Genomic DNA, 20,324 nt, shown 5'->3' on the forward strand with positions numbered 1-20,324 from the left:
ATTTATGGAAACTGAAATACTGCTAATGCAGGCAAAAGGGCAAGGCAGAGACAAGCTCATAGCAATCCCCTCTCCGTGGTCACTGTGGTTATTTGTGCTTTGTTTCACTCTATTTAGAAATTATTAAGCATATTGACTGCAGCTCCATGTTTTGAAATCAAGAATGCAAAGAATCCATTTTTATTACTTTATTAACCTTTTTTATTTAACCTGGTAATAAAACTACTCAGCTGTGTGGTGGAATCTCAATTAAAATTTGCCTCTTCAGGAGCCACAGAGTCAAATGCTCCAGCAGTTATCGAAGTTGGTTTCCCTGTAAAAGCTGTGCTGTGTTATCAGATGCTGTTATTCAGTACACAGATCCCTGCTTTCCAGCAAGCATTGTTCCAGGAGGTGCTTTGAAAGCTTTTGGGCTCTCCCAATGATTGCTTTGCTTTTCTTCCACAGCAATTACAGTCTCTTCATTTAATTTCAATGGAAACTTTAGTGTTTTAGACCTTGCCCATGTAGCTGAATGCTCATCTCTGGATCTTATTTCCAGTCCTCAGGAGGACCGGTTTTGATGACCTAGTCTGATTACAGCATCTTTGACAGCTTTAAAGGAATTTGCCCTGGGGAAGAAGACAGCTGCTGCCCTGATGAGGGATTTTTCTGAGCAGGCCTCCCAAGCCAGACATGTCAGTGTGAGATGCTGCCTACATTTTTCATCGTGACCAACAGGTATGTCTAAAAAAGGTTGTGTGTTCTAGGCTGCCCAGGCCAGTGTGGAGAAAGCCTCTGTTGTTAAACTGCTTAACCTGTTCCTGTCAAAACACTGCAGCTTCTTGGCTTCTTTTCCCTTGTGTTCTATATTCAGTCTCTCTGAAAACTGTGGGCCAGGTGTTTGTGCTGGTGTAAAGTGGCATTGCTCCTTCAGTTTATACAGACTGCAGGGTAGGAACAGTCTCTTTGCCACTGTGTGCAGCTCTCATACAGCTCTGGTCTTAAACAAGGCTGATGAAATTGAGCACACTATTTATGAACAACAGTAACCCTTATTAGGAGCTGCAATAAAATAACTCATCAGACTTTTTAGAATTGAATCAGTATAAAAGCAATATGGTAATCGGTTCCCCTAGAGCCCATTTTTTCATGAATGTTGAAGAGAAGATTAACAACATTTCAAATCCCAAACAACCCATTTTACCACCAGAAAGGAGATCTGATCTGCTTAATATGGTGTGGATCGGAAAAGCTGCATGTTCCCTTCCTAATGACATACCCAAACCCGGGAATTAAACTCTGTTTTAATCAGATAAAGTACCTAGAATGAATGGATCATAATTCAGATGGGCCTATTTTGCAATAAAAGAAATTGACAAGTACCTGAATTTACAAAGTTCTATACCTTCATCGTGGAGCAGCTACTTCACTTTTTGGGGAACAAATAAAGATTTCATATAGAAAGGCCAGAATTACCACTACATGAGCTGGGGTAGTGCCAAGATTTAGGATAATTCATCCCCAAGACATCTTCAGTCTTGATTTTGTAAAAGAGATAAGTAGATGGCTTGGAGTTCTGAGAGGTGTTTGGTACATGGAGCACTAACTTCTCCTCTCCAGTGCCAGCCCATTTCCACCACATGCTGCCTCAAAATCAAACTCTGAACTGACAAGTAAAGGTGACAGCTACCAATGCCACCTGCTCTAAATTCTCCAAAATTTAAATTTCCAAATTTAAATATTAAATTTCCAAAATTAATATTCTCCAAGCTTCCTTTTTCTTCCTCTGTATTTTTTTATTTATGTTTCATATTCCCAGGGGGGGAAAAAAAAAAGAAAAAAAAAAAGGAAGGAGTGTCATTTTGCTGCCTTGCAGTAATTTGATTTGTATTTGGTAAAGGCAAAGGAGCTGAAGGTGTCCTTTCTGAAATGACAATGGAGAGCACAGAAGAGAGAGCAAGCCCATCAGCTTTGATTAACCTGGCACTTCTTAGTCTAAATCTCTGGCTCTGATGATGGCTTACACGAGATCCTCCTGAAAAACACAGACAGAGTAGTGGCACCTGGAGCATCCCTTGCTAATAACCTTGTGATTTGGGCTGTCAAATATACCATTGAAGAAGCTGACACTATTTCCCAGTTCTGGCATTATCCACACAGCAAGTAACAAACCTTGCCAAAAGCAGGAGTGTCAGGAAAAGGTGCTTCAGATCTACAGAGGTGTCACAAAGGCAGGAGAGAACTTCTGGGAAGGAGGAGTGGTGGTGTCACTTCTCTATCATCTTCACTTTAGAGCTGCAAAGAGCCTTTTGTCCCACTATGCTCCTGAAAGAATATAATATTTTCTCAGATTTCAAATAAATAGGGAGAAATGTTAACTATAGGTATGAAGTATAGGAACACTGCAGTCTCAAAACTTGCTGGAGCGGGTATAATGCATGAAAGAAAGAATGCAAGACACTGCATTAGTTCTGTCTATCCAAAAGGAAACAGCCATGTAGTCAGATTCAAATAATAGACCAAGAGCTGAGATTCCATGCTTCTCCCTTCAGACACTATTATTTCAGCATCTCCACAGCTGTCCCATGAAGCTTCATTCCTTGCCTTTGCATTTCTCTGGCTTCAAAAGAAAAGGCAAAATAATTTCTATTGTTTCATTGAGGAGTCTGATTGAAAGGCTCATACATTTGAGATGATGAAAAATACACTGATGAAAAAGCTCTGCATCAGAAAAAAACATGTATTTGTTGAGACAGAGATGATTCTGACCAACATATTAATTCAAGCTGAGAGGTTTCCTGGTCCTGGACCAAATTTTCTGATAAGAATGAAGGAGAGAACTGGGGAGAAAGAGAGACAGCTGAGCTGTTAGAAAGCAGCTAATAAGAAGCAGCATCTTAGGGGATTTGCACTTGAAGGTTCTGATTCAAATCTGTTTCAAACCTGCCAGGGGTCAAAGCTGGACCCTTTTTTCCCACTCTACTCTCAAAGCACATCCTGCTCTCAGCTACCCCATCGTAAGACACAAATTGTCGTGGTGTGAGCAGCATCCTGCAACTCTCTTGAAGGAATGCCAAAGGATGCTCTGCTTTGGGATGAAAGCACCACTTAAATATTCAGCTTGCCTCTGCAAAACATAACTGGCTTTCAACCTGACTTATCTGTATAGCCTGATGCCAACAAGTGTACTTTGATGTTCTGCCTGAATTTTCCCTTGCTTATTTGCTTTGTCTCAACTTAAACTGAGATGAAATTGAATATAAGCTCCGGAAGTTCTCATCTAGTTTTGGAAATTGTACCGATTATTTTTTGTTAAACCTATTTGTTTTTCTCTGAAATCACCAGTCTCCAGAGCTTGGAGAGGTAGAGGAGAGAGACTTACATACTAATTAGAAAAACAAATATCATCATTAATAGACTTAACGTTAATGTAAAGCAGTTGCCAATGACAGAGGGATTTGCCACTTTCTTTTTATAATCTTTATCATCCAATATCATCATTCAAATGCTTTCCAATTCAAGCTTTTTTTTTACTCATTTGGGCTTTTGTTACACTTCAATCTGCTCTTTTCTCCATTTTTCTGGTCTTCTTTCATTAATCTAATCTAATCCTCTTCCAAGGTGACACCACAAATGTAGCTCAAGTGCATTTACATCAGTGCCCTCAAATCATGTTGTATAGTTGCCTGTGTCTTGGTGCTTTGTGATTCCCTTGGCTCCTTCCCTTCCCACTGCTGTCAGCCCTGCTTGCTGCCCCTCTCAGGGCCAGTTTGGCATTAGCAGCTGCCAGGTTTCTAAAATCCTTTTTTAGGGGAGAGACAGTGGCTCACAGAAGTCAATTGGAGTCTTTTGATACCTTGGATTAAAATAAGACCACTAATCCCCTTTTGAGGCTGTATCCTGCCGTCATCCTAGCTGGATTTTTCCTCAGGTCAAAGCTCACCTAGGAATGTGGGCAGGAAGCCCCAATGAACACAACATCAAGCAGAGAGTGATTACTGCTAAAATAGAGCTCCTGAAGATAATTCCATTTTTCCTTTTTCTAAGGGGCTTTGTTTGCATGCGTTTTCTCTTTCATGCCAGCTCAGATGTCCTCCTGCTGGCCGTGGGCTTCTCATCACTGGTCTCATGGCTGATGGCAGCCCTGCCATCAATAGCAACCCAAATGCTTTAGGCAGAGGCTCCAGTACCACTAGTTTTTGTTCCTAAAATACAATGGGTGTGTAACAAAAGCTGACTCAGAATGACCTCACTCACTCCAGCCCCGTCCATCTCCCACATCCCACATCAACAGGACTGACTGATTTGGAATCAGTGAGCCAACAGCAGATATTAGCATTTGGTTCCTTGGTAACTCTTATTCAATCAATACATGTTTTACATTTTAGGTCCTAGTGACAGGATGATCAGAGCAAATTAGAAAATCTCAGGTGGAATAAACCTAATGGCTATGGGACATTTCTAAAATAAAAATGGATGTTGAATCACAAACAATAGCTTGGCTGCAATCTCAAGAGTCTAATTATGAAATGGATGTGGAATCATTCTGTAATTATTTAGAAAGTTCATTTCAGCAGCCAGAAATTCTCTCTATGTTTACTACATATCATCACAAGTCCTCTGTGGTTATTTGTAACATCTACCCGGAAAGACACATGAATAAGAGAGGCAATTTTAAGCAATGGAGAGAGATCCATGCCTTTTATAAGTCAATGGACTCGTGCCAGGGATAAATTGGGACCAAATCCTTCAACAGTCACTTCAACAATCACTTCCAGTCAGTCCAAATAGAGCAGAGATTTCTCTGCCCTGCACCAGGGATGTTCTCACCATAATGCAAAACCCTACTACACTTCTGCTCAGTGCTTCTATCTTTGTGTTAGAAAAGAGCCCAGTTCAAAATCAGGAAAAACCTGTGCACAATGTGGATCTTAACTGGTGCCACAGCTCCAGGAACACAATCATCACTTTGAAGGACCTGCTACATGGTCCCCATGGTATTCAGTGCTGGTGAGGCTGCACCTTGAATCCTGTTTCCAGTTTTAGGCCACTCACTACAAGAATGACATTGATGTGTTGGAGCAAGTCCAGAGAAGGGCAATGGAGTTGGGAAAGGGTCTGGAGCACAAGACTTATGAGGAGCAGCTGAGGAAACAGCTGCAGTTTTTACTGGAGAAAATTAGGCTCAGGGGAAACCGTATCATTCCCTATAGCTACCTGAAAAGGGTTGTAGATGGGGGTGTTGGCCTCTTCTCCCAATTTACAAGAAATAGAGCAAGAGGAAATGGCCTCAGATTGCACCAGGGGAGGTTTAGATTGGATATAAGGAAAAATTTCTTCACCGAAAGGGTTGTCAAGCACTGGAACAAACTGCCCAGGGAAGCTGTTGGGTCACCATCTCTAAGGTATTTAACAGATATTTAGATGTGGCACTTGGGGACATGGTTTAGTGGTGGCCTTGGACTCACTGACCTTAAAAGTCTTCTCCAACCAAAACAATTCTGAGATTCTACATCTGCAAACAGGGCCATGGCTCTGCCTTCAGAAGGCAGTTCTGTTGTGATGGATCAGATGGCCACATGCAGTTACATCACCCCTAATGCAATTTTTACAAAGGTCAGCAATGCAGGCCCACAGGCCCAGGTCAGCCTGCCTGCATCACAGGGCTACTTACAGACCTGTGTGATCAATGAAATCTTCCAGCACAGGGTAGTAATAACTAAAGGGCAAAGAGGTCCCACTGGGAGGGTGATCCTGTGGGTCCTTCATGGATAACCACAGGGACCGTCGATGCTGCACTTTGCACTGATCACAGCTGCACTTCCTTGGGGAAAAACACACTGGATTCACAGCTCTCTGGGCATCACAGGAGCTAACAGATATACAGGAAGGAAAACTTGCTTTCATTCTGGCTGGCTACACACACCAAGTGTTACCAGATCATCTTCCCATTCAGTTTCCATTATATTTTGTGGTTGATCTTTATTATCACAGCTCAACAAAAATGCCCCATTTTGGATTGACCACCAGACAACAGATTAATCATGATCCTTCTGGATGTGGAATGGAAACATGCAGCCCAAAGAGCCAGTTTTTGTCTTGAGGCTGGGATTTACACAGTGCTTTCTTTACTGGAAGGTTGAGGAGAAGAAATGGTGCTGTATGAGATCTCATGGGTGTCCCATAACTTCCAGCAGTAAATCTGTTTCTCCAGAGGCAGAAAAAGGAAGGAGGCAACAGCTAATTATACTCTTTGGGGCAATTTGCTGTTTTATTTCCTGATGTACTCCCTGACTAGTGGAAAATCACTCTTGGCAAACACAAAACTTACCCTGCTTCCAAAAGATGCATCTCTAAATTATTAATCAAGAGTACACAGAACCGCGAAAGGTGGAATATTGAACAAAGGCTCAATTGACACTCTGGAAGTTGAGGAAGATATGGAAGACTCCCCTCTAATTTATTTATTCCTTTTCTGTTCTGTTATCCTGATATGCTGCTTCCAGTTACCACTGCACCCCGCACTGTATGGTATTACGTGATTTTGTTTTCAGATTGTTGGAGATAAAGTTACTTCATTATTAATATATATGCACTGTGCATATCCATAAATATTGAATATATACGTGTGTGTGTGTAAACCTACTGGAAGTGTTAATAGTTAAGATAAACGAAGTCCATTATTGCAATGAGTGACTATTTCTATGACCCTATTTGCAATAAAAGCAGATTCAATGATATGAGAAAATTGCTAGGTTTCAGAATAATTGAACCAGGCCAGACGAATCCCCACAAAGGCATCATTTACAAAGTACTTTGCTTGTCTAAAATATTTATTCCCACAGAAGGAAATGGAAAAAGAGTTCATATGGTTACATGGCTATCCTCTGAGTGTAAAATTGTTTTATCATGTTATGTTTATTTCCTAGACATCTTCCACTGGGGTATTGCAGAAAAAATACTGGCTGTGCAGTTAATTCCTTTGTGTGGACTGTTCATATTTATTCTCTGGGAAGTCAATCATGTTTTGTTTAGGCATGTTTTGTTTTTCTGCTGAGCAAACACTTAAGCAACCCTTTTCTTGTAAAAACTTATTTGCATATACAATGTGCACCATTCAATGTCACTGCTACACAGAGATTTGAAATGTTTTTGCTTTCCCTCCTATGTACAGCAGGAAGTAGTGGATTTCTTGATGAAAATGTTGGTGTTGCTCTTTAAGACTGCAGTATATTGTTCATGTTTAAGGGCAGTAGTTATAACCAGTTATAATCAGTAGTTATGGATAATTTTACTTTGTCTTTTATTGAAAGCCTGGATAGATTTTTACTATTAAATGTTCACAGCAAAATTATTCCAAGCAATCTACAGACAAAGAATTACTCCCAGCAATTATCCACTGAATAAATCTGAATAATGAATACATTCACGAAAGTCACTATCTATTTGTGAACAATTAACTGAAAGAAATAGAGGTGACACTCACAAGCTAAATAATTCATTTATGAATTATTTGTCCAGCTTTGTTTCTGACGTACGTTGCATGAAATGAGATCAAAGCTTAGATAAAAAATGACTTTAAAAAGAAGGGCAATAAAACAGGAAATTCTTACAGCTTCTAATGCAGGAATCTAGTAGCTATTCTTTATTAAATAATAATAGTGGCTAGAGAAGTTATTTTCCTGGATTCTTTTACTTTGAGCATTGCGCTGTGTTTTATTCTTAACATATATTCAATTTTAGATTGTCAAACTACAATCAAAAGCACTTAGTACGAATGGAACTGTCCCTGTCGTGAGATTTGAACTCCTGGCATCTTTATCCACTGAAACTTGAGTGCCCAGGTAACTACTAATTATTCAAGCATTTACAACCGTTACTATCAATATAATTAGCACATCTTGAGATAAAAGTGAGAATGTCACTGTGAAATTATCATTCCTGGCATTTAGATAGCAATCTTTCATGAAAACACTTATAAGCTGTCCAATTATTTTTCAATCAAATGAACTAAAAAAAGGGTTACATTTAAGGGCAATCTAGAACTGAAAAGCATCAAAATTTATAAATGTTGTCTCCATATGTCCATTTCTTGAATATAACAAATCTCATCAACTTCTGAATTGGTAGTTTTTGGGGAGTTTTGGGGTTTTTTCGAGAAATTACCAAAATATCTTTGACCAAATACTTAGAAAAGTGTGAAACCTTCCTCTGAACAAAGCCAGGTTCAGTGAAAAAGAAATGAATAAGGTTTTTCAGTCATATCTAAAAGCTGACAAGTGAGTTGTCCTGCTCTGCAGGAATAAAAGGCTGCACAAGACCTTCTTATGTGCCTTGCTGTGTGACACTAATAAAAATAAATGAGAAAATTCCCATGGAACAAAGTCAAAGCTAGATGAGGACTGGAGTCCTAGCCCCACCTTCATCAGTTTTGCTGGCCAAAACAGGCAGGTAAATTCCTTCTCACATGAATTACTAGTAAGTGATTACCACAAAAGGAGGAAGGAGGAGCCAGAGAAGTCAGGGACCATGGTTTGTTTGACAGGTTTGATCACTTTTCTGTCTAGGATCTACTGTGAACAAAATTTTAAAGACTGTCTTTTCCCCACCCAAAGCCATCCTAGATATCCTGAAATAACTTCTGTGGAACACTTGCAGGAGGCAGCAGAGAGGGGATTGGGGGAGAATTTCGCAAAGCCTGCAGCTGTGAGCTGGTTCCAGCATGAGGAAAAGCCTTCCATCACCCCAATGCACAGGAAAGAGAAGGTAAGGTAACCCTCTCTGGGAGCTTTCAGATACGGTGCAGTCAGTGGAGAGCCCTAGACCAGCAAAATCTGTTCCTCTCCATGTGGATACTGATGTCAGTAAGGGCAGGATTGAGGACAGTAGAGCCATGCAGAGGCTGAGCTGCAGGAGGGCATGTGATGACCCCACATGAGCCATAGAAGCCTCCTTTGCTGCTCTGGCCCAGTTTTCTCTGGGAGAAGATCCCAACCCTTTCCATCCACTCTACCCATTCCTCATATCCCTGAAAGGAGGTGAATAAGCAGTGAAACCCACAGAGCAGCTGTGCCCTCTGGTTCCCAGTGTCTGTACGAGCATCTGCATCTCTGCACTGCAGAACAAGGGCCAGCCTGAACACGACATGGAAATACCCATGCAACCACCTGCTAAAAAACCAAACCATGGATATTACACATGGCACTGCAAATAAATAGCTCCAGGAAAAGAACAACAATAAACAACAACAAAACCAAGCTTGTGCTTGCAGGGACAGTAGACCAGTATATTTCAGCAATCATGGCAGGTATTTCCAACTAAAAATTGTATATTTGATGATTCCCAGACTTCAGCATTTGACAAGGGGCTGGTAAAGCCTCTTTAACAGTAAATCACCTCTCTTTCTATCTATAATCTTATTATGAGTAGGAATGTCAAATGTTTAAATCCCACTCTATTGCTATAATAATGATTTATTTTTTAAAACATATAAAGTGAGGCCATAACTGTTCTGAAGGGAGATATCTGTCATCCCACTATATGTATATAATTTCCTGATGGCTTTACCCACATACTTTTGAACGGAAGAAGGATTAAAAACAATCCCACTTACAAGATTTTTGTGATTGGGAATGGATTCCAAAAAGGAAACCAACGTGATCACAGAAATGCAGAAATTTTTATTAAAAAAATCACATCCTCAACTTCACATTGGCGCAAAACAAATATGTAGGTGTTTATCTGTGACTTGCTCCATTCAGGCCCTCTCCCGCTGCCAGAAAAGCTCTGCTTCCAGCTGCACAATCAGTATTATCACTATGTGCTATTTTTGGCTCCTGAGTACATCTCAGCAGCGTCATCCTTCCCACGCCAGCCCTGGTACAAAGGACACAAACTCCTCTTTCCATCCCCTTGTCCTCGCTGCCGCTCCCGTCTGTGCGGTGCCGCTGCCGCTCCCCACTGCAGAGGGGTCTCTGGACACTTTTCCCTGCTCCTTCTCATCTTCCCAGGCAGGAGCCTTTCCATCCAAAGCTTCACGTGGGAGGCTTCATGCTGGCATCCAGAGTACATGTCCCAAATATGTCCAGCCTCACTTTCTGACCCTAGTGCCAAAGAGGTGCAGGTAAGTAATCTTGTGATGGGTGATGGAGTCCCTGTGTCCAGTGCCTGGAGCCTGTTACAAATGAGTTGGTTTTGGGGTCATACAATTTCCCAGCTGTCACTTTGGTAGGCTGCCAGCTCTTGTTGCAGTATGTTAACACTAGATTTCTGTCTGAGGGGACAGGGCTTTGTTTATTCTGACACTGTGTAGTTTTGATTTCCACAAGTTATTGAAGTCTAGTAAATATCGTAAAATCACTTCCTTTTTAAGGTCTTCATTGACTGGGTGCTATCCAACCAGCCAGTTGTTTAATGTTTTTCTCTTCTGATATGATGTCACAGCTAAGTGTTTGGAAAAGCTTGTATGGGCAACAGCTACACTTGGAGTTATAAATCTCTTCAAATACAAGGTTCAGTTTCCTCGGTTGTGCCACAGGAGAAGCCCTTATAGCTAAAGCTATAACCACCCCTAGCCTGAGCTGGGCTGTGTCTCCCTAACCCTGTTTCATTTTACACAGAATAATCAAATATTCATTATGTGAGCAAGTGTGTGTGTGGCTGTTGCAGAGTGATTGGGGTACTCACAGGGTAGATGAGAGACCCTGTTCCCAGTGACCGTTCCAATGAATATTTAAGTATTACATATTAAGTATTCATTGGAGCAAGGATAGGAGCAGACTTCTGCCACCCCCAAGGGAGCACCCAAACACCAGGCTGTAAAGTCATTCTTTCTTTCTTTAGCCCAATGAGTATTTAATTATTCAAGGCCAAACAAGACAGCTTCAGTGGCAGAGACTGAGATTCCCTGCTCCTGTGTGTGCACCATAACTGATGATGAGGGCGTGTATCTAAGACATGGCTTTGAATTTCTTTGGACTCAGAAAGAAGTGAAATCCAGGTTTCCCATAACCTGAATGGGGCTTCTAGCTGCTGAATGAAAACACACACTTTCCACAGTCATGAGACAGAGGTGATGTGACCCTAAGAACAGAGAAAGCATCCTTGTCAGTGATGAGATTGGTTTTATGAATCTCTCAGGAAAAGGAATCAAAGCTGAAGACATTCCTCACCCCATGGCAGTTCCTGCTGCTATGTAATATGCCTTTTGAGGTTATCCTGAATGTGATGTGTAAGAAAACCTATTTATCCCCTTTACTCTGGAGTCTGGCACCCCCAGACTGTAGTCAATGGGACCTAATTCTGCTTGTGCAGTCCAAGGAGTGGGTGTGTGAAATGGTGAGCGTGGGGAAAGCATCCGACTAGAAAGTCAAGGCAGTGTCATTTGGATCTAAAAGAGGACAAAAGTAGATAATTGAGGAGTAGAAAGATCAAAGCAAGGAGGAAAAATTGAAGTAAGGAGCAGGCAGTCACTGAGTGGGAGAATGACAAATAAGGGGGGAAAAGGGAAGTAGGGACAGTGACCAGAAGAAATATCTTTATCTAGCAGAGGAACAGAGGGAAGAGATGGAAAGGGCTAAAGAAGATTACTTCAGTCTTAAAAATAAAATATGAATAATCTCTACCTCTCACTTTGATCTTTGAAAAGTAGAAAAATTGCCATCTGCTTCCTACTGCCAGAGGACAGTGAGTGTCTGAACCAAGGTTCTTTGGATTCACTTTGGGCAACTGACTGTAGGAGCATTCCAATGCAGAACAGTGACTTATTGCTGTTATTGCAGCTCCATTTCTTGTAATGTCAAAGAATCCACAGCATTATGATTCTGTTGTCAAAGACTAAATGTGGTTTCCAAGCAAAAACCAGAGCAACAGCATAATTGCTATATTGAAGTGCAAATAAATTACCATCTTGTACCCATCAGGAATGTCCAAACCCAAGTCAGCTGCATAGTCCCAGTTGTTGAAGTGTCATTGCTTTATTCTGAATGGAACTGCTTAGCTCAGAACATTTCAAAGGTGCTCCAAATTATACGGTTCATATATTTCATATCACATTTATGTTCTTCTAAGAGCAGCCCAAGGCTGTTGAGCAGCCACCTTCAGCAAATATCTGTTACAATTTAGAGAAATCCTTTCTGAACATTTTGCTCTCCATTGCTTTAACTGTCCTGTTCCCTGAGAAGACAGGTTTAGAGTACTGCAGGTCTATGGCAGTGTAGGAATATCCTTTTTGTCTTGCTGCAAATATTACAGTGGTCTGTCCAAGCAGATGTGTTACATATCATGTCCTTCGAGGGGCACGGTAACACATCCACCAAAGATCAAACCTTCACCCAGATACCTCACCCTGTTTGAATGGCCACGTGTTTTGTGTTTTAATCAACTCTTTAGACAGATGACAGTAGCTATCCTCCTTCCATACTGAGAAAAAGGCCACCTGTGGACCAAGCTGTGGGGGAAAAGCGGAGAGCAGAGAGAAGGGTTCGATTTCGTGAGCCAGAAGAAGTCATTGAACATGGTATGCTCAAGTTATCAGGAATTTTGGCATGACCTTTCTAGCTTTTAACATCCACTCTGTCTGTCCATATCAGCTTCCCCTTCTGATGATGTGATTTGTGATTTTGAGCTCAGCATGGAGCAGAGGATGGATGATTTTTGCTCTGTGCTCTGCAGAACTGCATCTGGTCCATTTGCCTGCCTGCCCTGGGAGGAGACAGGCTCCTGCCTCACCCTCAGCTGTTGTCACAGTGACCTCCCAAGTCAGTCCCCACCAGGATCAATGTAGAACATGGGCCTGTCTGGGCCCCAGGGCTTCCCCAGGAAAATGTTTCCACTCAGACCAAATTTAAACATAATTATGTGACTGTGGGCAACTAAGATGCCACAGAATACAATAGCAGAGGTCTGAGCCTAGCAGCCAGGATGTAATAACTTCTGCCCACAAAGGCACCCAAGACCTGACACAGCTAACAAAACCTGTGGTCTTTTCATTCATGAGCCAAAATATTGCAGGTAGGTCAACTGGGAGGGACCTTCAGCAGAGGTCTGGCACAAGGATCCAGTTTGCACTTCTGCATGTGCTGTATGCTATACCAAATAATAATTGGCTTACCTTCTGACTTTCCCAAACTCATCCAACCAAGAAAATTGTATTTATTGATAGAGAACTAAAATTATATGGGTTTGATATATTAGTTGGTCAAAACACAGGTGGCAGAATGGTATAGTTTCTGTCAGCCACCTGTTTGGACTGCTGCAGCTTCTGAAAATAAGCTTGGCATCCACTGATGTGTCTATAAACAGAACTCAGATTTGTTTTGCAATACATAGTTTGGGTTGCCTCCTGATGCAGGAAGGGGAAGCTGTTTCTTGATAAGCTTGTTGACATGGCCTGGGCTTTCCCACCAAAACTGAACTCCTGGAAAGGCTCAGTGAATCAGCCTTAAATTCCTCAGAGCCCATCTGACTGCTCAAGGATTCTGATGGGAATGAATAATTCCTTTTGGTCTCTGCCAGAGTCCATGCCCCACATCAGCACTGGGAATCCTGCAGTCAGCCCAGCCCAGGGGACCAGGCTGGTCTCCCACTGCTCTGACTTCAGCAAAGCCATGCTGGAACTCGTGTAGGGAGCTGCAAGGATGGAGAAGGCTCTGACTCTTTTTCTTGGAGACATGAGAAATGTTCCAACCCATAATTAGCATTCTGTGTTGCAAACAGTCTGTGATTTAGATTATTTGCTGTTTGTCCACACAATATTACTCACACTAACACTGGTAAAATGAAGGTTTCTGGCACCACTGAAATTTTTCCATTCTATAGACTTTTCATCCTGGATTGTGTCTGGGCCTTGGCTGCTGAGCAGATGCATTTCCAGGATATTGTTGATGAAAGCTAGTGTGACAGTGCTTTCTTAGATTTCATTCTTTCATCCTGCTGGTCTAAATCCTTTCCTTTCTAGGAATTAGGTGGAATAGGGAGGGGTCTTATCAGAGCTGTTTCCTGACCTCCCTGCAACAGCAGCAATCCTGCCCCTGAATTCTCACACACAACAAGTTTTGCTCACTTTCCTGAAGTGCACCTGCATCTGCATGTTTGCATGTATTGGGTAGGTCCAGAGCCAAAAGTGGTGTAAGAGGTTGCCCAGCATCTCCAAGGTGACAGGCAGCTTCAGAGACACTGCTTGGTTCTTGCTTTTCTTGTTCAAACGCTGCCTAGAGACCCTTCCAGGCGAGTAAGAACATTTTCATTCTGTTTTCTAGTCATTTCCTGCTGTGACTACGTAGTGGGTAAGTTGAATTTTTCACATATAACTGTGAGCCATCCATAGCATTAACCTGAGTTTGCTTTTGCAGCTGGAGGGATGCACTGTGCAAATATACTCTCCATATACACAGTACTTTGTGTTGTCAGTGGTTGTTGCTTTTTCTTCTCAGCATAAGCAGCACAAGGTGCTGATGAGGTCTGGTGCAATTTTAAACAAGATGTCTAATAAGACAAATAGTGGAAACAAAAATTAAATCCCTGAAGCTATTTTTAATTTAAATATAATTAATATATTTTACGGCATTAGAATAGGTACAGGTTTCTCACTAAAATATGCAAGGAAAGCACCCCAAGCTAAACAATAGTTCTCCCTGCTGAGTTCCATATGAGGGGAAGAGACAATTCATTTATGTGCTGACAGCAGGGTAGAAATAATAAAAATAATAGTTTTTCTCTGTTTTTTTGTTTGAGGCCTGCCAGCCTCACAGATCCCAAGCAAATGTGTATATCTGGATATTCTGATGATTGTGATCATTTCTAAAGGCCCTGGGCAACATTCAGCCCCTGCTGTAAGCAGTGCAGTCAAGGGGAGAGGGGTACTTATATGCAGGATATATGCACACTCAGACCTATAGTTTTGGGAGGCCAAAAAGCCTCTCAGGCAGATGTCCCCATATCCCTCAGCTATTGCTATTGTCCAGGAAGAGGGGCTGTATGCTTATAAAAATGGAAGCATCATCTAGGGCTGTTATTGGGCTAGAAACATGGTATTAAACAGCCAGAAAAAGGCCTGGTGGAAAAGCAACGATAAAATATTTTTCAGGGCGCCATGGAAATATGTATCCAAGGCAGGAACTGAAACAAAATCTCCTGTATCCAGGTCCTGTGCTTTTCTCAGATCAGTTGCCATAAGACTGGGCACTGGTCTGTGTTCTTCCAACAAGCAATTTAAGTAACAAATTTAAGCAATAAATTTCTAATTGTAATCTAGAAAAGCAAATTTGATTTTCAGCACCTAACTGTAGTGGTGGGCTGAAGCTGGTGTGAGTATAGCTCATCACAATTTTGCAGGTGGAATTACTCTTCTGCATGATTTTTTCTGTTCATGGATAGAACATATTTCATAACTGAGAAGATATAAGAAAACCCCAATTTTACATTTGAGATCACCCAGAAATTTCACATGGAAAGTAACTTTTAAAAAGTTGAAATGGGTTACAAGCCCTTCATATGAAAGGGTTGATGTGAAAAGCTGTTCAGCCTCCACGGGAAGGTTTCCCTGCTCCCATGAGTGCTCATCAGCCAAGCCCCACAGTGGAAAAGGCAGGTGGACACCCAGTCAAGAGCTGTAGCCTGTGGTGTGGGAAATCTCACAAGGGAAACACCAACTCCTGACTCACAAATCTCTGCAAAACCAGAAAGTGGGGAGCAATTCCCTGGCTAAACACCTTCATATCAACCCTTCATAGAATAATGCCAAATAAACAAATTTATAAAATCTGAAGTCTGCACATGGATAATTTGCAAACAGAAAGAAGGGCTAAATTCAAATGAATAAATTACTTGCTGCAAATAATTCACTCAGATCTATTATGGGACATTGATTTGGTTTCTGCTTAGCTATAAAATGACTGCCTATTAACATTTTACCTTTTCCCCATACACTTTTTGATACATTATTATGTGTTTCTGGCTTGGTTTTATGACTTTTACCTTCCTCTCTGTACATCTGTATGACAGTTTAATTGACTGGTGTGTATTCCAGGGCTCGGAGTGGAAGCTAATTTAAATATGTTACAGCTAATGTTGGCCCTTTACCCATAATAATACACTCCACATTTTTATCTCCTTATTGATTATGTGCATATGGCAGGAAAATAGCTGCACACTATGGGTTTTATTCAGGCATGAATTTGGCTTTATACTGCATGTTTAATACTCTAAGTGCTTTATGAAATAGTGCCGACTGTGCAATGGCCGTGCAGTCAGACAGAGCAGCCAGATCTGAATCAAACGGGATCCCCAAAGCCCAGGGATGGATACAGGCAGGCTAGGACTGGGACACAGCTGTCAGCAAGCTGAATGCAGCCCTCTGATTTCCACATGTGTGCTGTGCCCGACCTGTGGCACTTTAAACATATTTGAAGAATATTTTGAAGGCGAGGAAAATCCTTACAGTATCCTCCTGCTGAAGAGCAAGTGCAGAGGATGCTCTGGTGTAATTAGCACACACAGCACTCTGAGAGTGGTTCAAACCAACAGAGCTTTCTGAACATGCCTCTTGGTTAATGGCACCATGTTTGGGTCCCCTCCATAATTAGCAGCAGTCCCAAACAAGCTGACTTACCAGGAAAAAGGACAGAAATCCATAGCTTCTCTTTTTTATAGAGGATTTGTGAACATTAAATAATTAGACCAAGTAGCTTCATATCCTCCTAATATTCATCTTAGCATTTAGGGTAAAGGTATAAAAAATAATTGCTAGAGGGGAAGTTGAGATCATGCATTAACTATGCTAATCCTGTTCTTATTGTGTATAATTAAACTCTTCAAATGCTCCATTAGATGATATCTTTTATACTCACCACCCTCCATCAGAAGGTGTGACTCACTATCACTTAACTGATGCCTAAAGAAGTGCTCACCACCAGAGCCCTCTGTACCCTGCTGTTCCCAGAAAACTGGGACAAAGGCATCGGCAGGGGATCAAATTTGGGAAGTGTTTAAGATGGCACTAAAATAATGCTGCTTTCTTTTTTCTCCTCATCACCGTTCAGCAGATGACAGGGCATCATCTGGATTGCCTGTGCTCCTGTGGCTCTCGTTTTGTGCAGTGCTGATCCTTGCTGTGAGTCTCTACTACACCAGCATGAAGCAAGATGTCAAAGTCCTGGAGGAATTTCAATCCCGACTTGTCATCTTCTTTCTTCATATAAGGCACGTTGCTCAGAGGTGCTGGACTTGGTTTATGAGGCAGTAGCAATGTCCTCTATCTACACTGCTAAGAAACATCAGTGCAAAGCTCCCACCAGTGCAAAGCTCCTACTGCAGCCACATGCAAGGAACACATGAGCATCCACCTCAAAGAGTGAGAAAATCACCCCTGCTGTGCACCACCCAGCAAACACGTGCTCTCCTTTTTCCTTCTTTGCTGTTGTGTTTGGTTTTTTCTTCACATAAATGAACATTCATACTAATGCCTTGAGGTCCCACCAAACTCATCCTCCATCACCCTGAACAGCAAACAAGTATCTGGATTTGGTTACCCAGAGTTTATAACTGCTGATATGGGGAGCAAAAGCAGAGAGAGAGATACATGGATCTGTGCAGGCAGCAGCAAACTCGGGAGAGAAGTCTTGTGAGTCTCAGGTCAAGGCTTTAGATACCAAACCATCTTTCTCCTCAAGTCTCCTAAGAATTATTCTGCAAAGATTAAAATAAAGCTGAGTTATTGCACAGACACTGCTCTGGTGGCCAAAGGCTTGGCAAGCTGCTATATTTATATACCTGAAATGATTATTAGTAAAATCCCAGAAAATGGCTTTCTTGTTTCCCTTCATGCTTTTTTTTTCCTCCATGGGTAAAAGCTGGTTCTTAATGCTTCACTTGACTCCCAGGTGTGAAAAAGAACAACGAAACTCATTTAAACAGAAAATGGTTTATTTGCCTAACATAATAAATAGCAGCAATGAAACCCAGGTTAATCATCAAATCAGTAGTTTAATCCTCTGGGTTTGATTCAGTCCATAAACCCCACAGGCTGACATGAAAGATTTATGATAGTGCTTGTATTCAGACAGAGATTATGCCTGGGTGTCCAAGGCCTTATATCATGATAATATGGACTGCTTATGAAGGTGTTGGATGCATAGTTCCTTTATCACTCCACTGTCCCACCATACTCTGCATTTCTCTGAAAGGAATCCTTTTAATGGAGATCATATGAAATGGTGCTCTGGGCATCTGAGAGGAGAATGACTGCAAGTTCATGAGCTTCAAAGAACCAGCACAACCAGATTTTAGACCTTAGATTCTTCTCAGCTGGCACCTGATGTGCGCTTGGGGTTATTTTGTATGGTAAGATTGACATAAGAACCTATAAGAGATGAAGTAAAAGGGGAAAAAAAGGGGGGTGGAAAACATTGCAGAGAAGATGAAAATATGTCTGCAAGACATTGGCTTATATTCCCTCTGCCATTGCAACCATCAAACAGAAAAAAATGGTGCTTTATTTCTAGTTATATTTTTAAAAGAGGGCCATACATCTGGCCCAGAAACCTTCTCCCAAGCAGCCCAAGGACTTTAACCAGGAGAGGATAAAGAGAAACACAAGAGGCATCCTTCTCTAAGGAGAAGAGGGGGCAGCTGACTGATTGAGAGTAAGTCAGAAAAATTGCAGCCCAAGACAGAAAGAAGTGCCTTCAGTGGCTACTCTCATGCCTCTCTTAAGCTGTCAAAGCCACAGGCATGGCACTGGACACAAGCTGGCCTGGGATACAGAGATTGCTCTGGCCTGGGAAGCAGAGATTGCTCTGGCCTGGGAAGCAGAGGGTGCTGCAGGAGCAGTGTTTGGCTCGGGGGCTGTGTGCTCATCACTCAGGTACCCCAGCTCAGAGGGTAAGTCCCACCACTGTTTCCCTCCCTTCTACCCTGTCTCAGCCCTGCTGTTTAGGTAATAAAGAAGAAAGGTTTTAAACCTGTGTGCTGGTGAATCTCTGGGGAAAAGGTTTAGATCGGTACCTGCATGGGGCAAGAGGGTCATTTTGACTTCTGTTCTCATATTTTTTATGTTTGTGATCTTTTTAACGTTTAGGTTGAAACTCTTTCACAAATCAGTGGTGTTTCTTTTTGGCTCTGGGCTGACTCCTCTTAGGACTGTGACAGAAAATGTGGAGGTGGTTTGAAGGCCATATATGTGCTCACCTTCCTGCACAGCTCCCCAGGAGATGGACAGAGGGCCACCTTTCCACTGAGCCTGCTTTAAATGGAAAATGTCCACATTCCTCTTCTTGGGGCCAAATTTATTGGTGTGAGTGAGAACTGCTATCTCATCTGGGCTGTCAGGGATATTTAGCAGAGGAACAGCTATTTTTGGCTTTTGTGTTCGCTCTGTTTGGGACTGTTTTGGGCATGGGAAAAGGCTGCACTTGAGTTATCTTGAGACCACTGTTGAGGTCTCACCATGGCTTTACAAGGTCTTTCGGGTCAGGATTGTTTACTGTGGTCAGTCAGATACTTGGCAGACAGCAGAAAGCCAAATTAAATTTGCCTCAAAGCCAGCAGGTTTGAAATAAATAAAAGCTAAAACCTGTTCTGTCAGAGCAGTGGCATCTTGAAGGTGAAGAAGCTGAAGCTAAGAAAGCCATTGCACGTGGGAGTGAATGAAGTAGGTCAATAACATGACTGGGAATAGGAGAAAAAAATTCCATCTTCTGGGCCTACATTTCTATACTGCCTCACAACTTCACTGTGGATTTACCTGTTTTATTTCCTTCTCATACTGAAGCTCTTTTTCCATTCATCCATCCTGCTTAAACACACACAAGCCCTTGTCCCTCTCTGCCCCTTCATTCTTAAGCCATCGCAGCTTTATCCTCACCACTGTGAGCTGGATGTGATTTCTCCTTTTTCTTGTTCAATGGTGTTTTTTCTGGGTGTGACACCTTTATGAGTTTGGATCTCTAAAGTTACATAAAATCATCTGTGTTGGGTAATAATCCCCTTGCTGGCTGTGCTGAGCAATATTTGCCTTCAGTAAACTCTTGAGAATTTCTTAATAGAGGTAAAAAGGAGAGAGAGTACATAATTTATTTCAAACAACGGAGATGCTCACCTGAATTCACACTGGAGCCAGCTTGGTGAAATGCTTCAGAAGTCAAAAGTCCTGCAGACAACCAGCTCTGGGCGATTGTATAATGAAGCTTGGAAATGGCCGTGTTTTAGATATAAAGGACTGCAAGAGGGAGGGATGTAGGACAGGACCCTTGGTGCAGTTTTTGAAGCAGACAGTGGGCAGGAGGCATTCCCAGGAGCAGGGTCTGGGGTGGCAGGAGACAAAGGGCCAGGGGAGAGTAGCAGGT

At 42.0% G+C, this 20,324-nt stretch overlaps 1 protein-coding gene and 1 long non-coding RNA gene across 3 annotated transcripts; both read left to right on the plus strand.

The window, feature by feature from the left end:
• Nucleotides 1–537: 537 nt before the first annotated feature.
• On the plus strand, nt 538–8,753 carry LOC148223443 (uncharacterized). The gene is made up of 3 exons (XR_015804262.1): nt 538–720; nt 7,726–7,826; nt 8,641–8,753. It is a non-coding gene; the product is annotated as an uncharacterized LOC148223443 (long non-coding RNA).
• A 1,166-nt stretch (nt 8,754–9,919) lies between these two features.
• C6H14orf180 (chromosome 6 C14orf180 homolog) lies at nt 9,920–18,940 on the plus strand. Of its 2 annotated transcripts, none has more exons than XM_014871875.2 (4): nt 9,920–10,105; nt 12,373–12,499; nt 14,241–14,267; nt 17,022–18,940. In XM_014871875.2, exons 1-4 carry the CDS (start codon nt 10,052–10,054, stop codon nt 17,222–17,224), a joined length of 411 nt encoding a protein of 136 aa, XP_014727361.2. In that variant the 5' UTR covers nt 9,920–10,051; the 3' UTR covers nt 17,225–18,940. The 2 variants fall into 2 exon arrangements, with proteins under 2 accessions (XP_014727361.2, XP_088022421.1); XM_088166295.1 differs by having other exon boundaries at nt 17,025–18,940.
• Nucleotides 18,941–20,324: the final 1,384 nt, after the last annotated feature.

Source organism: Sturnus vulgaris, chromosome 6 (genome assembly GCF_052056855.1).
Source record: "Sturnus vulgaris isolate bStuVul1 chromosome 6, bStuVul1.hap1, whole genome shotgun sequence".
In the NCBI taxonomy this organism is placed as follows: Eukaryota; Metazoa; Chordata; class Aves; order Passeriformes; family Sturnidae; genus Sturnus; species Sturnus vulgaris.

Excerpts from the sequence above, each read along its gene's own strand:
- C6H14orf180 (XM_014871875.2), top strand. The coding sequence starts at position 10,052 with ATGTCCCAAATATGTCCAGCCTCACTTTCTGACCCTAGTGCCAAAGAG. Across the intron at positions 10,106-12,372 it reads CTAGTGCCAAAGAGGTGCAG|ACAGATGACAGTAGCTATCC; the intron begins GTAAGTAATCTT and ends TCAACTCTTTAG. Across the intron at positions 14,268-17,021 it reads CTGCTGTGACTACGTAGTGG|CAGATGACAGGGCATCATCT; the intron begins GTAAGTTGAATT and ends ATCACCGTTCAG.